The sequence below is a fragment of the Orbicella faveolata genome, unplaced genomic scaffold (assembly GCF_042242905.1).
Source record: "Orbicella faveolata isolate gen_17 unplaced genomic scaffold, um_ofav_v1 contig_37, whole genome shotgun sequence".
In the NCBI taxonomy this organism is placed as follows: domain Eukaryota; kingdom Metazoa; phylum Cnidaria; class Anthozoa; order Scleractinia; family Merulinidae; genus Orbicella; species Orbicella faveolata.
Genome location: NW_028301566.1, coordinates 1,667,299 through 1,686,176, shown reverse-complemented (window position 1 = coordinate 1,686,176; position 18,878 = coordinate 1,667,299). Strand labels below are relative to the sequence as shown.

Here is an 18,878-nt window from a genome sequence, read left to right as displayed (position 1 = left end):
AATCGTTGCAATAGCACTTTTAGCGTCCCTGACAGCCTTCCTCTGTTTCAGCTAAAATACAGTCTAAATATCTTTTGCTCACAACCAGAAACTCATCACGTGCTGAATAGGCTTGCCACCTCCATTTCATAACATAAAATATAGGGGTAACCACGCGTTTTTTAAAGTTATCAATCCTTTTTGAAACTTTTTACGGTGCGCGTTACATTTTTTCACGTCACCTCCTCAGTAAGTAAAACATTTGCGTATCTCGCACTTGTTTTGCGCGCGCACTTCGCCATCTGTAGGTACATGTTTACAGTTGGATTTCAGTATAATTTTCGACAAATAACAGCTAGTTTTTCAGCTGGAAGACGTTAACAGTTCGTAGTTCGCGATATACATACATACATACATACATAAACTTTATTTAAGCTCGAATTTTAGAGTAGCTTGACCAGCTAATATTTCCGAGCAACAAAATATTTGATAACGAAAAATTAAAATAGGAAGCGATATGCGATATGCTGCTGTTCTGGTGTTCCTGGTTTAAGTACAGGTTCATTAAACTTGATTTGGTCAGAGTAGGAAAATTTTGCTTTCAATTTAGTCGTGTACTTGGTAGCGTAGTTGATTGCGTCATGTCAACCCAGCACGCGCGTGGCGCTTAAACCATGCCTTGCCTGATGCGCAGAACGTGTGCGCACTAACAAAAGTAGGCACCGTCCTTAAATACCACCCCGGGTTATGGATGCTCTTGAACCATATGCTCCAAACTGCCAAGACAGTTTCAAAATGGCGGCCTCCGATTCTTCAGGACAGCGGGCACTTCTGAGGCTGAAACTTCGGTGAGTGAAAAAGTTGAATGTTTACTTGCTATAGGCGAAGACAAAACGAGTAAGCTTTTTGGAGTGACGTTCTCCTGTAATCAAAGCCAAATCGTTAAAATTGTGACCGTTTGGGAATATTTTTTTCCACATTTTCAACGAGCATCAAAGGCACTTCCACTTAAATCTTCCTCCACTGCTGCTACCGCTGCTGTTGTTGTTGTCTTCTTTTCCTGGTCAAACGAAACCATTGTGAAAACGTATTTCAGTCGCTGCGAAATATCAACGAGGACACAAGACAACTGTATCGATGACTGAATCACCAAAAAACCTTACAATTTTCAGGTCTGCTTTACTACTAAATTTATTTCAATGCTATCAAAGGTGACATCAATGTTAAAAAATATTTCTACCGTGCTGGATAAAAAAGTAAGAAACAGGAAAAAAATCACTGAAAACGTAACTTGTATATAAAACAAAATGATAACTCATGCAGCCTAGACTAAGAAAAATATGCACACGCACGAATGACAGTGAGTCCATCAACGTAGGTTTCTTTTTTAATTGCGCCTTTCAATAACATGCGGACTCAGTCTAAAATTCAGAGCTCAACCAACAAATGCGTTTTTCGCTACTGTCAATCAAATGTTCGGCAGCTCCTCTCAGCTTCCGACCACTGCCGAGCGCGGCGTAATCAAATCGTTGAGCACAGTCCAGACAACGAAACAGTGCTCGGCAGTAGTCTGAAGCTGGGAGGAGCCGCCGAACATTTGATTGACGGTAGCGAAAAGCGCATTCGTCGGTTGAGCTTTGAATTTTAGATTGAGTCCGCATGTTATTGAAAGGCGCAGTAAAATGGGTGCGTATCAATAATATCCAGGATTATGCATTATCGGGCTTAAGCAGCAAACATGAAGACAAGAACAACGAACGAGCTTGTAAAGATCATCCAGTCAGCTTTAGGCTTCCAGGCCCCGCTGTCTACCGGCTTACCTAGAGGTAAAGGATAGCAAGGGACATTAACACTACACTAAACACTCTCTTCAACACAAACAATTACAACAACGACGACGAAGAAAATGAAAATAAAAAGAAAACATAGATGAAAACGAAAAGAAAACAGCGATGAAAAAAACTAATTTGAAATTATCTCGCAAAACCCCAAGCTGGTTTAGTCCTCCAATATTAATGCGTCTGAGAAAATATTTTAAACAACGTGGTTAAATTAAACAAACTGGCAAAAACTGGTTTCTAGCAGGATAGACTTACTGGTTGGCGTCATAACAGAGAATAGAGTCTGCATTCCACCCGTCAAGTGGTTGTTCACGTGACAGTGTAATAACCAGTCTCCCACGCTGTCAGGTACCATTTCCACGGTTGCATAGATTCCTGGGAAAATGTCATAGACATCGTCTCGATGAAGCGTGTTAGATTTCTGCGATAGAAAGAATATTATAAATATTTCAGATACGGTGTGTTTATAACCTAAAAATAATAAAATGATGTTTCTGAAAAGTGTATACAGTATTTATAGGTCACAAAACATCCTTTAAAGTTTGAAATAATTAAAAATAGTAGATCATTTCAGCAGTAAGAGAAGATTAAAACAAACGGTAAACTGTAGAAGATGATTAAAACATATAGTAAACTACAGTACTATTATAATGTCAGTGCGATATTGTGAGTGTAACCATTGATGATATGACTCTTACGTAAACAAATGACTGTTCATGGAAGTGTACGGTGTGGACATCAGTCAGATCTCCAAGTCCCATTAGGTACCACTCCACTTTCTCTCCACTGTACATTTTCAAGCCGGGTAAGTTTCCATAAATAAATCCGTTGATAGCATAGTTCTGGTTGCTCTCCTTGAATCCGACATCGTTTTTAAGCTGGTCTATGGGGCCTGGGTCAGAGCAGTATTTATTTATGTTGTCGTCAATATACCAGCTTCTATTCTCGTCGAATGTGGAGAAAAGTAAAAAGAATTCGCGATCCACGCCGCGTCGAGAATTATCCTCGTTTAGTATTCCCTTTTGAATAAAGAAAGTTAAACATTAATACATCCGTGACTTAAATAGTGCATAGACGTGATTTGCGCTAAAACTGGGTAACAGGACTGATAATGTTTTGTCATCTAACTGTCATTCTGAATGCAGCTGATGGAACATTATTGTGCTGAAAACCATGCAGATATAAATTTTGGTAATTGATTCATTTACACAATTAACATCAAATAACAGTCTTTCTTTACTAGTAGATCTTACTTTCCAATCCCTCCACTTATAACAAACAGACCTATCAGTCTTATAACAAAAAACTTATTTCAGTGATAATTTCTTTATTTCTTATTTTCCCTGCGTTAGCATTGCCAACAAAACAGACAATTTATATCCCTCTCTTAAAAGTACATACCTTTCTACAAACAACAAGAGGTCCCACAAGGCCTGTGTAGAAATCTCTGACAGAGGCTGAGTCGGAGTAATATGCCCAGGCCACACAGTCGTCATCATTCTCTGTAGGTCCAGCGCGCTGTGGCACCTGCCAGACGTACTTAAACACTTTCCCTGGAGCTACAGCATTGTCTACTATGTCAATAGCACTTGTTCCATCGCGATAATTTGAACCTTCATACTTTTTCCTGTCACAAAAGCAATGAACACAAATGCATACGTTTACGTTTGTTATGGAAACAAATAATCTCGATTTATTAAATGACATCATCAACAAACGTTGGCGGGAAATCCGGGATGATGTCGAAACTGAGTTAATCCTTTCAGGTCTTTCAAGTCACAGCTGGTTTCACTTTGGTTGAATAAAAAGCTACGCTCTATATTGCCAGCTGCGCTACTGGCACTAACCCTTTCAAGAGGATCGGGTACAGAATCTTTCACAATAATATTAAGATCAATCAGTTAATTCAACCAAAGTTATATATCCTTCTGTTAATATATATTTACGCAATATCATAAGAAGATTATATCACTATAGACTATATTCTTATTCTACAACACTGAATTTGAAGATTTGTGCTTTCAAAATGAACAATAAATCTGATAGCTAATAAAATGAAAAGTAGAATTCCCCTTACTTGTAAAACAAGCCATCCGAGTGTACAGAGTATTTTCTACTCGCCATGTTTTTGAATAACACTTCAACAGAATCTCCCACCACAGCTTTTATAACCGGTCCCATAATTCCAAGATGTTTTTCATAATCAGTTTTTCTTTCTTTCTTCGTTGTAAAAGTGGCATCAGTAAATTCCTGGAACATGGCCTTCTTGTATTTATGACCAATGCGTTTTGGGCCGTTGGTTGTATATGGTCTGGCCTCTCTGAAAAAAAGAAAATCAAATACAGATATATTAAACGAATGAACGAAAGAACGACAGACTGACGGACTGATGAATAAATAGATTAAAATTACAGTTCCCTTGTTCATCTCCTTGTAAAAGCAGACTTTGTTTACATTTTGGAAACTTTTGATTTTTGTGCTAAAAAGACTTGTATTACACGTTATTACTGTGACTGTCAACCGGGATACATTTATGCCATGCCTTACATACTGCATTTAACGATAAAGTAAAAGAGTCTGCATACGAGCCAAGTAGCCCATCAGGCCGCAGGTAATCGCCGTTTCTGTAGCATGAAGCAACTAAGAGTATTTCTACTCCCATCCTGGATGAGTCCATCGCGGGGTGGCCCTCCCAGCATTTAATTCGCCGGTATCCATTCATACACCTGGGTGGCGAGAGGCACTGTGAGAGTAAAGTGTCTTGCCCAAAAATACGGCGCCGGGCTCGAAACCGGACCGCTCGATCCGGAGACAAGCGCACTAACCATGAGGCCATTGCGCCTCCAATGTTCAGTGAAAAAAGACGTGGAAAAGCTGAGTAATGAGTTTTCATAGCCACAGTTTAGCAGCAAAGTTATTTTGGTTTGGCCCTGAGTGAAAAACTGTCCATGTCATCACGATAAGTCATAGTACCGCTCCGATGTCAAGTGTACGCATAAGGAGCTTGGTTGCCCTACAAGGCTATTTAAGGTAGACTCACTCGCTATCCTCCAGAGGTTTTCCTTCCAAGATATCACGGCCAGATGGTGAATAGTCCCAGGTCTCCTCCACAGCAGCGATGTAGTAACGTCTGACCTTGTCACCAGTACTCTGCTCTGGGGAAGTTTTCCCACAATTCTCTCGCACTGTGTACTTGGTTTCCATGCCCAGAGTCAAGTGACTAGTTGTTTTACAAATTATTGCCCATTCCCCCGGGTTATCTGGCGTCATGTATACCGTTCCAAAAGAGCCTGCGGGTAATCGTGATTAAAGATAAGTATCTCGGTAAATTCGAGTTAAAAACTAAAAAAGTATAGCGAGGAAACACTAGATAGTGACTATTAAAAATATTTCTGATGGTTGCAAACTTTCTGCGACGTCGAGGACAACGTCGTTTAAAAAAATGATTTCATATTTTACCTACGAATCTCGCGGTTTTCTAAAGTCGTTTAGTTTGCTTATCACTGTCAAAACTATTTCTCTCATTCTCCAGACAACTCAAAATTTGGTCATTTCTCGTTGTTCAGTGTTTTGGAGAGGACGGCAAAGAAATGTACCAAGAATTATTATGCATGTGCACAGCCATTGTTTTGCTCATTAAACCATTTGTTTAGCGACGTTCCCGTTGCCGTCGTGGTTCTCTTAAACTCCCTATTAGAGCATTCTAAGAAGCGGTTGTAAAATGTATGTAAATATGTAAAAATGTAATTGTTTACCCACGGAACACCAAGGAGTTCACAAGAACTCGTTCAGAAATGCCCGTGCATTCTAGGATCGAATTGGAATTTGGAAATGTTGGTTTTTGAGGAGAGGGGAAAACTGGATTACCCGGAGAAATACCTCTCTGAGCAGAGTAGAGAACCAACAACAAACTCAACCCACATATGACGCCGTGGACCCGTTTCTCGAAAGCCCCGGAAACTTTTCGGGCCCGTAAAGCCATTTTTAGATAATCTGTATTTAAAAACAGAGAGATGTATAGGCCTGAAACTTCTTGTATGAAGAGAACTTCTATCCATATTAAGAACATGCGAATAAAACAGCTCTGTAATCATAAGGTTTGAGATTTTGCCACGGCTTTCCGGATGCGAAAACGTTTCGGGACCATCGAGAAACGGGCCCCGGGTCCGGGAATCGAACCCGGGACACATTGGTGGAAGGCGAGCGCTCTCACCACTACGCCATCCCTGCTCCCCCCAGTTTGTTGTCGTTCTACAAGTTTGCGTCTGTGCTTGTTTGTTTGTCTTTTTTTCTGTATATGTTCCACACCTTGTATTTGTCCCACGGCATCTGTTCTTTTGCCGTTGTAGGTAACAGTGTTGCCGTAAAACAGGGGGCTATGCATCAATATCCCGCTCATTATATGCCACGACACTCGGTCTCCTACGCACATGCTCAAACCAGGCTGATTTCCATAAACAAACCCATCAATGTCATGCATCTTGTTGCTGTTGATGTAAGATGGATCGCCTGAAAAATAACAAAGACTAACTCTTAATCAAAGCAGCCACAGCAATAAAAATCTCTCCTCTTTGTTATCTGATCGCGATATGCGAGGGGCCCGGGTGACTCGAGCTTCACCCCTCCGAATTCTAAAAGAATATAAGGACCGAAAGACCGAACATTTATCAAATCCTACCGTCCAAGGAGCTACTAAATTGGAAACCCAAACTCTGAAAGTAGTGACCGTCAGTCAAAGCACTGGGTTTCACGCGAAAGAAAGTGCGAAAGGAGAAGAAAAGACTGTGCGGCCATTGTTCTTCTCTCTCGTTTTCTTTCACGTCATCTTTGACAGACAAAAGAAGGAATATTTGTAGTCTAGGGGTCGGGTGGAGAGGGGAACGCGTCGTCACTTTCACAATTTCAACGTAAAGTAAAGTAAAAAAGTAAATCTTATTTAAAGTGGTCATGCACTTAGCTTTACAAGCACCAAGCTTAGCTAGCTTACAGGTATGCCACTGAAACAAAGGAAACAAATATTTCAAATAAACGTAACATAGTTAAAACATGAGTCCCAACTGGCAGGAGGCGGACCAGTTGGCTATTTACAAAGCCTGACCGAGGATTTGAACTTGGGACTACCGAGAAACAAATCCTGTTAGTGGCAGAATGGACGTCTTTGAACCCGGGACCTCCGCATTACAACACCAGCGCCCTAAAGCCACTTAGCCACGCTGCCTCCCTCAAACGTACAAATAATTCTGCTTGATAAATGTGTTAAACTACATATACAGGAAGATAACAAACTAAGAGAATGTTCAGACAGGCAGTTACTACTTACTTTCATCAATAGTGGAAGGGTTGCCGGCCAGTTGTTTATTGTCTTGGTAGTACCAAGAATTCTTCTCCAAAGTAACCACAAAATGTAACACAAACTCTTTGTCCATATTCTTTTGCTTGTTCTTAGAATCCAGGCTCTTTTTCTTACAAACCAATAAGGGACCAAACAGGCCTAAAAGTAAAGAAGCTTGTGTTAAATCAGATACTATCTTCTAACTAGATAATGCACACTGTATAATGCACACTGTATAATGCACACTGTATAATGCACACTGTATAATGCACACTGTATAATGCACACTGTATAATGCACACTGTATAATTTTGACTGACCTTAAAGTTTACTATCCTCGTATTTATTATTTATATCTCATGACAAGCACATTCTATGCATATTCTTGTTATTTACTCTTCACACCTGCATATCTATCCTTGGTTGGGTTCACACTCGACAGGTACATTCTAGTCAAACATTGCGCGTCTGAAGGCCTGGGACCCATTTCCTCGGGCACAGTCCACCTGTATGTGAAGTGTTCCCCGGGTGGGATTGCGTCATCTTTTTTATCCTGTTCGGATGTACCGTCTTCGTACAATGCTCCCTCGTTTGATTTACTGTACAGAACACCAACAGGATGAATGCTGTAGTTTCTTGAAGCCTGTGAATGGCGAACACTGACACGTTAACTTAGGTTATCTGTTGGCATGGGCATAACTCTCAGCTGCTGGTGTAAAAGTGAAACCGTAAACGGTAAAATTTAACCGTTAACCGTCAAAGCTCTCCCCCGGCCCCAATTGAGACCCTCTTTTCATAGCTGCATGTTGTAATCTACGGGTTCACGTTTGTTGCGTGTTCCTTTTTGCTTAAAGAGACACATATAAACCCAGGCCTAATTCGATCTCACCTTGTTTTGAAAGACCACCTCTATGGTATCACCTACTTCTCCACGAATAACAGGTCCCAGGGAGCCTAAATGATGTTCATCTTCTGTACGATTCTTTCTAGTGTTAAACGTATCATCGGTGTACTCAATATACAGAGCCTTCTTGTACGTTCCTCCAAGTCTGTCTTCGCTTCGAATGAAGAACTTTGACGCATCACTGAAAATAGCAAAGTAAACTGTAAACACCCGGGAAAAGTCCTGCAGTTTTAAACGCGGGTCGCCCAAAAGAAATTGATATGTTAAAAAATAATCATTGTTACATTTACAATGCGAGGGCATATAGTATTACCCTGTTATATCAGATTTTATTTTATTTTATTGATTAAAAAGGAAGTTGAAAATTTGCGGCCTCAATGACAGTAGAGCTTGTGATTTCATTTACCATTATTTTTAACAACAAATACCCCGAAGAAGGAACTCGGATGATAAAAGTCAGTTTAGTTATGTTGGTTGTAATTATTAGTAATTATTACCTTCCTGGCTTTGACAAATCCTCTCCAGTCATTTTGTTTATTCCACTCGGCCCATAATTCCACATCTTCTCCTCGGCAGCAATAAAGTACTTTCGCGTTCTTCCACCGCTGACGACAGGCGGGTCAAAATCGCGGGCGCATTTAGCTACATTAAACAAAGCGTACATTCCTCCGTCATAATTACTGGTTACCATGCAGTTTAAAAGCCAAGTTCCCGGATTGACGGCCGTCATTGTTGCCGTCACAAATGTCGCGGGTAAAAGAGTAGCAATGCTCCTAAGGTGCTTGTCACTGCTAAATGTCTGGCCGTGAAAATACGCTGCAATGAAAAAAAATATAAAACAACAGGTGTAAAATAAAAATAAAAAAAATTACTATTAGTTAGGTCTAAAAAAGATACTTTGGCCTTGAGCTTAGTTATTTACGAGGTGAATGGCTGAACGAATACATGAACGAAAACATAAACCGAAGAAACAGTGAGCCGGAGTGAAATATACGGGGGATGGTCGGAGTCGTTTCCAAGGGTTGATAAAAGCAATACCTGCATGGACATCAGTGTCTGTGCCAATACCATACAAATGCCAGCTGATTTTTTCTCCAAGGCACATATCCAGACCTTCCAAGTTACCAAACACTCGCCCATTGATGCTGTACATTTTGTTACTTTTCACAAATCCGCCATCTGTCTTCTTTGTCATAGCTCCATCAGGGTCAGCACAAAAGCGTGCGATGTTTTCATCAAGAAGCCAGCTCTTGTTCTCGTCCATTACAGCGAAGAGTAACACAAATTCCTTATCAACGTCTGTGCGAGTCCCCCTTTCGTCTAGTGTTCCTTTTTTGCAGGTTAATATCGCTCCTGTTAGAAAAGAAAGTACGCTAAGAAGTTGATGACACAACAGAGACAAACAAAAACAGAAAAAATTACAAATTACATTTGCCAACAAAACTTTATCTCTATCGCCTGAGGATTAACTTTGGTTGAATAAACTTCCATTTCGTGACACAATTTTCGGATAAGGACGATAAACCGTAGGCTCCGTCTCACAACTCTTCATAATTAATTCTGTGGGACGTAAAAGAACCTAGCTACACACTGATCGAAAAGAGTAGGGGATGTAGTTCCCGGTGTGGTGATCTATCTTTCATCTGACGGTTAAATGCTCGGAGATATTAGCTGCATAAGCTACTCTGAAATCCGAGGGTTGATAAAGTAATGTATGTGTGTATATATGTACAATTACTTACACCACTTTCGCCATTGTCTTCACGGCCTCTCTTTTTAACAGTTTTATTTAAATAAAGCCTTTACAAGGAAAAGGACAGGAAGGCGTCAGGAATATGGCTGTTCTGTACTCACCAATCAAGCCAGTGTTGATGTCATTGACGGGTTTCACGTGAGAGTGGTAAGCCCAAGTAAGACACTTCTCGTCATCTTTGGTTGGCGCATGATTTTCAGGAATTGTCCATTTGTAGACCCGGGTTACACCAGGAAGTACGTGATCGTCCCCTTTCTGGCCTCCCTCCGTATGATCATCATAGAGAGCACCCTCTGAGCCCTTGTCATAAAAGACCCCATGTGGGTGCATTGTAAACGAACGGTTAGCCATGTTTTTGAAGTGAACGTTTAGAGTATCGCCAACCTCGCCCTTTATTATAGGACCCAGCAATCCTAAGTACTTCGGATGAGGTTTCTCTTCTGTAAAGGTGCCATCTGTGAACTCACGATAGAGCACCTTGCGATAGATGCTTCCTACTCTGTGGGGACCTGACACCGTAAACTGAGAGCCATCACTGGAAAGAGAATTTATGACAACAGTTACTTTGAAAGAGGTTAAATGTCTGCGGGCTAAGTAATGCACACTCTTAAATCTTGGACAAAAGTTTAATAATTAATCAGGCTCGGATATAATGAGAGATTTTTAGCCGTTTCTGGATTTAATTTCCCTGCTTTATTCTTAAAAGTTTCGTGTTGATAAATCGCCTGCCTGTGTGTCAGTATTCTTAGCAATTCGTGCAGGTATAAGCTAGGTATCAGGCTTCCACTGAGCATGTCCCGAGACCGGACAAATGTTAAAAAATTAAACAAAAGTCATATCTCCTCCGACACAAAGCCTAGGTAACAATTGAACAAGATAAAGACAACAATTGTTTAAAAAATATGTAATATGAAGAAGTACATGTAAATATGTGAATCGGAGACGTGTGTGTAGAGATCACTCCCGTAACCCTGCCAGGGGCTCTCCTCGTAGAGAGAAACAGGGTTTGCTAAGAGCTCCTATCCAAGTGAAGTGGGCCAACCTGCACCGTTTTCATGATTGGCCAAACGAAACAATAGGTATACAACACAAACAAAGCCCTTAGCCCTAAAAACAAAAGAGGTGCAGATAGGCAAGAACGAATCAAAATAGAAGTTTTTAAAGAGGTGCAGGTCATCTGAGTGAAGTTCATGAAGTTATAAATTGTCTTGTAATTAATTCGGAAAGGGTAAATAAAATGATTTATTGACAGAAGTTTGATTAAATGACAGCTATTGATTGATGGTCACCTTGGCCGCCATCTTTAGGCATTTAGGTAAACTGGGCAATTATGATACCTTTTTGTTTATTTTGGGGATTTATTCATTTTTTCGTTAGATTTCAAGTCTTTAAGGAAATCAGTGCCGAAGGTGCAGAGGCTGTTTGGTAAGTCAAGCGTAATTTACAAAGCGATGAATTCAACAGAGAACTCATTGTTCCTTTCTTTGCATGGTCGGCATGCAACCCCGGGCATACCACATTGTCACTGCCTTGTGAACCAGAAAGACGCTGTGCTCAGCCGGATTAATTAACAATACTTAAATTGGTTTGTTAGAGTAGTTCGAACTCAGTGTGTTTTCCGAACCTGCGAATGCAGTCTTTGCTCGTCACTTGCGGCCGGGAGTCATCAATTCACATCATCCGTGTTTATGATCTCTCGGTCCCTCAATCAAACAACGAGGATTAGACAAATTCTAAACGCTGACCGGCTTTCGTCTTCTTTGGTTCTTTTAAAATTCATTGTGAAATATTCTTCTAAAATCTCTAGCGCCCAATAAAATTTTCGCAAAATTAGGTCCCTGGAAATTTAGGCTAGGTACATCCTTTTTTTTATCAGATCGATATTTGTGAAGGTGAATTAATCAACATGACACGAGCGTGGGACAAAGAAAAATTCTGAGTCCCCGACAGGAATTGAACCCATGACCTCCCGAACACCGGGCGGGCGCTCCATCCACTGACCTACAAGAACAGGTCATTTAACTGAGTTTCTTATATGACAGGTGTCCTGTTGTTGTTGTTGTTTTCGGCCTAAGCTGAATATTCTTATTTTTCTGCCGATTTTAGGCTGGAAATATTCTCGTGACTAATCTTACACTGGATTATAGCGTTGGGTATCAATTACAAGTGTTTGGTTTGAAGTGTATCTTGCCGTTCAGAGAAAAGATTGGATTTTTATAAGCATGTATTGAATTTACAAACTTTGTATTGTATTAATTTGTACGGTATAGTTTAGAAATTTTCAACGCACAAAATTGTATTCGTTTCAAAATGTCAGCCTTGGGTTTATTTTTGAAATACTTTTAAAGTTTCGCAAATTTCGGCTTGGATATTCTTATAAAATATATTCTCACAAAAAAGAGTGTAGCGAACTTTCAAGTTTTGTACAATTTTATGCAATATTTTCCGAAAACTTAGTAGTAGTGAGATGAGCCCTGCAAGGGGATCACTGTGGATCAAGCTCGAGACGGGATTAAAGGCCTGCTCAACGAGATCTGTTGGACCAAAATACCAGTTAGCCCTAAAACAACATTCTTGTTAAGTTCAAAGTGTTCATGATGGCGAGACAACTGGCCCTAACCAGCTCTCGATGGTACCTCTCATGCCTAGCTGTAGCTCTCTACCGCGATCTTTGCATTATTTGATCGATGTTATCAGTAGGAACCGACCTGAACAGAATAAAGCCTACACTACTCGACTACAGTGATAGAGCAACAGTGATAGAGTCACAAGTTCCTTGGGAGCTGAAAGCATTTTAATATACCGCACTAGGTATGCATGCACTTCTGAGGGAAATAACTAAAATAACGACTTTGCCAACGACTGAGAAAGGAAAGATCGCTATTTGGACGCGGCAAAACACTTTTCTTATTGCGAATTCAAATGCTGTTGCCGTACTAAATATAATCTGATAGAATCATAATTAGTACATATGAACACTCGCCTGTCACTGTCCAGTGGCATTCCTTTCACGTTGTTTGTTCCTGTTGGTGCATAGTTCCAATCCTTTTCTACAGCTCCGATGTAATAATCCCGACTCGCTGATAAAGAGCTCTTGTGAAAGAGAGCTACAACAAACATTCGACAAGATATTATGTGTATAAACGAATGCATTGTCTTGCCCGTTCAAGTAGCGGATACTTTTCACTCCAACTGAAGATAGACAACAGAATAATTTATGCACAAAATGCGTTCACTCTTCCTTCTGGGCTTAAGGCTTTCTAATGCAGGAAGGGGGGGGGGGGGGGGAGGAAGTCATTGCCTTACTTCTCGTAGTACAGTACAGCCTACAGACAACCGCTATCACCCCCTCCCTAAGAGTCCTCTTGGATCCCTTTGTACCCCGTCCCAAAGATCATGAGTTGAGCAAAAAACTAGCGGAAAATTGGCTGGAAGTTTAGTCAAGTTTAAGATTATATTTCTTTCGATTATAAGTTTCGATTTCGACCTATATCTTGGAAGCTTTGTCTTAGAGCCGGGCTGACGTGAGGTTTTGGAGCGAGTGAGATTCCTCGCCATCGGCATTGATCATGAATGCCTGCCGAATGCATTGAATTGCAACTAGTGTTCTTCTTTGTTATTCTTATCATGTCATGTCATGCCACTGATGTCATGGTAGACTGAAACTGACATGTAAACGGATTAGATGTGACTAAAAAGATCCGGACGGCCGCGGTACCGATGATGATTAATTATCACTGCCTTTTGATATCAAATTTGAAAGCAAATTTTCACAAAACAATCTCTTAAGTATTCAGTATGCCATTGATATATGGCCGAGTAATTGAGATCGTAATCCAGGCTTTTGGATTACATAAGAACTGCAAAGCCGATGCCATGGCTGGATATCAGTGCCGAAACACTTGCCATATATAAGTACATCACGATCAGCACCATTCATGAACGAGGCAAATCATTCAGTTCCATGAGGACATATATTTAAAAATATAAATGTCGAAGGACTCGTAAAACAGGACGTTTGTGTTGTCGTCGGCCTAATGATGTTGCTAAACAAACCGGAAACGTATTTGAATAAGAATACAACTCATGCTGGTGCTGTCCACAAGATGCTCTACATTTTTCAAGTCCTTGCTCACCATTTCTCGAAAAGTTACTTAAAAGTTGCTGCAAGAATCCAAAAAGTTGCTTTTTTTGTTGAAAAAGTTTATCTTTTCTGTTATTATGTGTCGATAAAATTTATGGTAATTGACTCTAAAAGTTAGATTTCAAAGAATTTCTTGTAATTTTACAGCAAAAGGAGTTGATAACTGACTGTCCTTACTTTAAACGAACATACGTATTAGAGGTACATGGCCTTCAAAACATTTGAAGAACGTTGACTTGTTTTTTTGGCCTGAGTCACTCAAGCACGACTGCTAGAATCTCTGTTATCGTCCCCCAAGGGACAAGGGCGGTTTGTTTCCCATTGCAGACCGCCTGATAATCTCTAGAGAATTGTTCTTTTCCCCATCTAAAAATTATTCATTCACATACGTGCGACTATGGGAAGACTTATCAAGAGCATCATCACATGGTCTGAAATGGGACAACATTAACCCGCACAAGCTAAAAAGGTCTATTTCTGGGGCGAACCAACCGAGGCGGAGGCGGAGTAGGGGAGGGAGAGGGGGAGGGGGAGGTAGGGTTCAGGTGGTTCGGTCAAACCCCCTATCGACAATAAATATTTCAGGTTCTTCTTTTGAAATAAAAACAAAGACTTACTTGAAAGGAACAAAAGTAACATTGAAAGATGGACGAGAGTATTTTTCTGGTTTTTAATTACTTGCTGTCTTAAGTAAGTTCTATTTAAGCGTATATAAGCACTTTCTCTTTTATTTGTCTATTTGGTAAATTAACACATTATTTACGCTCCCGTCAAATTCTACATGGGCACCAAAAGTGACAGTTTTTCTATCAACGGATTTCGGAGCTTAACGCCAGGAAGCTCTTTGTTAATCAGCTCATCAGTGAGTTATGTAATCGTTCACAAAGATTTCGACTGTCACCGGCGCACGAAAATCCACTACCTTTCTCAAACGAACCAGAGTTTAAATTGAATTCCGTCACAGCCATGTCCAAAAGACAGCAGCGATTTAATAGGCTTTTTTGGACTGCCACTAGGTAGGTCATCAGGAAGGTAAGCATTGATTAATGTTAATACCTAAGCGTAGCCCTTGTTTACACAGCTCAAAACAGAGATGATTTCAAAGATATTAAACAGCCAACAATCATCCCTCAAACTTTTAAATTTTCAGGGGGGGCGGGGGGCGGGAGCGAACGGGGGACATGCCTCCGGACCCGAACTTCCTTAACCAATCCGCCCCAGAATTTTCTTTAAAATAGCCGCCGAGTCGAAGTAGATTGGGCTGGTATCTTGAAAACAGCTGCGAAACAGCTATAGCCTAAGTCCACGAAACTGCAAAAATTGAGCATTATATAATGGCAATGTCGCAGGATCAGTTTAGACAAACACGCACAAAAAAAATGCTCCACTTTCTAGGAAAAGGTAGAAATTGCTTAGGATTCTAAAAGGCTCTAGAAAGCAAAAATGTTGCTTCAACTTGTGGACAAACACTGAAAGAAATCTCAGCGACACTGGAAGCTACGTAACACTGAAGTCTTGAAAACATCAGCGGAGTATAGCCTACCAATACGACCACCTTCCGTCGCTCTGCGTCAGTTTAACGCCTAAACCGGCTGAGTACGATAGGAGGAGATCGCTCTCCGTTGGTTTGGCGTTTGAACCGGACGGGAGCGGCACTCGAGGTGGTTGTATTCGCAGGCTATATACAAGGTGGAAAAACACGAACAGTAGTAGTTGTGTAGGCCTGTTAATCGCCCGCCGTAAAGTTATAGTTAAATAATAAAATATCTTGTACATCATGATCGCCTTTCTAGGTCCCGGCATGACAATAGCCTAATCCAGCCGTGCATTCGGTTATTTGGAGAGCAGCGCAAAAAAGTGCCGAGAGTTTAAATTGAATTCCGGTCACAGTTATGTCCAAAAGCAATGGGGTCCTTTTTACTCTCGTCGTTATTCGCGCTGTTCCCAAACTAACAAAACTCCTGGAAAAGGCTAGAGGACGGGGTGAGGGAGGGGGGTGGGGGGGGGGGGTGGGGGTATGGAGGGGCACTTCCTCATATAAGCACTCCATTTCTGTTCGGCAGCAGAGTATGGATTTTGAGGTTTTTTTGCCTGAGGTAAGGTATCAATTTTGACTGGCCATAGTGATGTTTTCCTCACTCACTGGCTTAGACCTATGTAAGTTGTTTACAAGATACTAATTTTTTCCCCATAAAAATGGAAATTTCGTGGGAAATGTAATGCCCTTATTTGATGTACAAGAAAGTATTTTCTGGTTTACAGTTTGGGAAGAGACTTGCCAGTGGGTTAAAATCCAAAATAGAACAACCAAAGTCACACACATTGGCCTGAAATAGGGTCAGGGTTTCGAGAAAAGCAACACACACTAAAAGTCACCGTGGAAGAGCGTCAATGTTTGGAAAACCTCAATAGCCTTAGATTTCCATTTTTACACAGCAATGGTCTTCCGCACCTTCCATCAGGGCTGATTTCTATAAGATCACCACCATCACCGCTAACGATGATTACAACCGAAACTTCAGCCATCGCTATCTTCATATGGTAAGGCTCTTCAGTGATCTTCAACTTCAACTTGGCTTCACTTTATTTTGCACTTAATTTGATCGGAGCGATTATTGTCGCAACGATTACTGAACATGAGCAATAGAGGTCAGTTCCACCAGTCTGCATTGTTGGCGTTATGTCGTGCGCGAATAATTTTTTCAAAGCGGAGATAAAAACTGAATCTACGATTAAAACTCGAGCTTAACGCTTGAAAAATCACCTCGACGAAATCTGATTATCTTTTCTGAAAGCAGCGTTTCAGTCCTAATATCCTTGTAACAGTTAGTCAACACTCAAAGTCGAATCTATCAACACTTTCGTTTTTCGCTTCCGTCAATCTTAGCGGACTTCAGGAAACTAAAGTTTACTCCATTGGCTTCAAATACATATGTATGTGTCGTGTCTGTGTGTTGTGATCAGTAGATTTGGATCCATTATGTTTGTTTCTTCTTTTCAAGGTTCGTTGGTTCTTGACCTTATTATGATTGAACGCAGCCAAAAACGCAGTTGTTATTTAGGTGATGTTAGGTTTTGATTTTGAGCTTTCAGAATTCGTGTTACTGAAAGGCTCAGTAACAGTGTACACTCAAACTTTGGAAACATTATAGCAGTCCACGTTTTTTGCAGTGATTTATAATTAATTTATCACCCCTTTAAGGCTTGATAACTGTTCTCTATTTGGTCCCGAGTGGAGATTTCTTCTTTCTTTTATTTTAAGTTACCGTAATGATTCCATTTAGCACCCTCCTTCCAATAAGCGCCCCCTTTCGAGTATGCGCTCCCCTTCGAATATGTTTTTATTAATAAGCACTCCTATTCAAATATGCACCCCCATTCTAATATTATAATATGACAGCACTGTCAGAATACCTATCAACGGAGGTTCACACCATATTAAAGTTTTGTTTTGAACATTCGGTTGTTTCTCAAAAAGGAAATAAGCACACTGTCCCAAATAAGCTCTCTGTATTGAATAGGCACCCTCCCTTGAAGCACCAAAAGCAAATAAAAGCCCCTGGTGCTAAATTGAATCATTACGTTAGTACGCAAGTTTATTAGCCAGGAACAAAAATTTATGATGCTTTTGTTTCCTAGAGATTTAATTACCTCATATGATTATATAACAGTGCGTTGGGTCCTTGAAAAGTGTGTGCTTGTTCTATACCACCAATAAAACAACAAGTTTGTTAAAGCCGTGAAGATCAAGGCAACAGGTGCCAGTCAGCCAGGCCAATGGCATGTTTTCCAAAGTCAATTGCATGTTGTTATTGTTATTGCAGTTTTTCGCCCACTGGTATATTTGGTAAATTTCTCATTCAGCTGAGAAGTCCTGTCGCAGTATTCTCTTTTCTTCCTCTACATAGCTCTTTCCTCGTGATGATTGTCCCTGATCTCGTTTTCTTTTCTCCTTTTGTCTAAAATTATCTGTTTTCTGTTTCTTTGGTGCACTTTCTCCTGAAAAAACAAAAACGAAAAACAAAACAAAACATAACAAAACAAAAAAAACCAGAAAAAACAAAAACAAAAACAAAAAAACAAACAAACAAAAAAAACGTTATAATGCAACGTTATAATGCAACGATTCTAATGAAACAAACAGTTAGTTTCAGTCCCCCTCACTGTTGCCTGGTCATAAATTATCTTGCTGGCAGAATATCGATTCTCCCCCCCCCCCCCCCCCCCCTCGACCCACCTGCAAACGCACCCGAACACTGGAGAGTTGTCAAGAAGAAACATTTGAAGATGTCACACATTTATTCAGTCTCACCTCTATCGTTCAGGATATTCAAGGCCACTTTCACAGATCTTTTATCATGGATGACAAGATGCTTCTGTATGTCTGAAATCTCTTTGCCGTATTTGACTGGCGCTGATGATATGACGGCATCCTCGTATTCTTCGCTTTCTCTGCTCTCTGCCACAGAAGAAAACTGCACAGGAGGAGCTGAATATGTATTCGGTTCATAACGCTTTGACAGTGAATCCCAGTCAACATGGCTCTCTTCTTTGCTTTCTAAAAACGCTGGTCTCCCCACTGTTGCAAACAAAGTTGTTGGGGAAGGTAACTTTGTCTTAGTTAATGATGGCTTTCTTCCTGAACTGTTAGATGTTAATGTTCCTTCTTCATGTTCTTCCGCATCTTTGTCGCTCTCTGAATCTGAACTGGAGCTAGAATCTCCAGCAGTAAAGAAAGATAACGGGTCTTTTTCGGCTACGCTTTCATCCTTGTCCGAATGTCCATCCGCCATATTGAATTTTCTGAATACATGGTAAATGAATCAGCGGCTTTTCGAGAAAGTCAACCCCAGGCTTTCGCATTTTGCACAAAAACATTATGGCGTCGTTCATTTGAGTTTTAATCTGGAAATATTTCTCTCACA

The 18,878-nt window shown here is 40.5% G+C and overlaps 2 protein-coding genes across 2 annotated transcripts; both read right to left on the bottom strand.

Annotated features, from left to right (window-relative positions):
• Positions 1-1,144: 1,144 nt before the first annotated feature.
• On the bottom strand, positions 1,145-12,998 carry LOC110050791 (hephaestin-like protein). Its single transcript, XM_089275736.1, has 14 exons — positions 12,793-12,998; positions 9,911-10,344; positions 9,095-9,409; positions 8,554-8,872; positions 8,042-8,237; positions 7,558-7,795; positions 7,141-7,311; positions 6,129-6,329; positions 4,861-5,110; positions 3,898-4,140; positions 3,222-3,447; positions 2,519-2,839; positions 2,076-2,241; positions 1,145-1,799 (listed from the first exon to the last, which is right to left on the bottom strand). Exons 1-14 carry the CDS (start codon positions 12,960-12,962, stop codon positions 1,705-1,707), a joined length of 3,345 nt encoding a protein of 1,114 aa, XP_089131862.1. The 5' UTR covers positions 12,963-12,998; the 3' UTR covers positions 1,145-1,704.
• Positions 12,999-17,579: 4,581 nt separating this feature from the next.
• LOC110050821 (UPF0690 protein C1orf52 homolog) lies at positions 17,580-18,746 on the bottom strand. Its single transcript, XM_020756785.2, has 2 exons — positions 18,266-18,746; positions 17,580-17,952 (listed from the first exon to the last, which is right to left on the bottom strand). The coding sequence occupies exons 1-2, from the start codon at positions 18,744-18,746 to the stop codon at positions 17,810-17,812; spliced, it is 624 nt and encodes a 207-aa protein (XP_020612444.2). The 3' UTR covers positions 17,580-17,809.
• Between the last annotated feature and the right edge of the window lie 132 nt (positions 18,747-18,878).

Coding starts and splice junctions, on each gene's coding strand:
- LOC110050791 (XM_089275736.1), bottom strand. CDS start 12,962: ATGCATTCGTTTATACACATAATATCTTGTCGAATGTTTGTTGTAGCT. Junction 9,410..9,910: donor CATCAACACTGGCTTGATTG/GTGAGTACAGAA, acceptor CTTTTCTAACAG/GAGCGATATTAACCTGCAAA. Junction 6,330..7,140: donor CCCTTCCACTATTGATGAAA/GTAAGTAGTAAC, acceptor GTTATTTTTCAG/GCGATCCATCTTACATCAAC.
- LOC110050821 (XM_020756785.2), bottom strand. CDS start 18,746: ATGGCGGATGGACATTCGGACAAGGATGAAAGCGTAGCCGAAAAAGAC. Junction 17,953..18,265: donor GAATATCCTGAACGATAGAG/GTGAGACTGAAT, acceptor TTGTTTTTTCAG/GAGAAAGTGCACCAAAGAAA.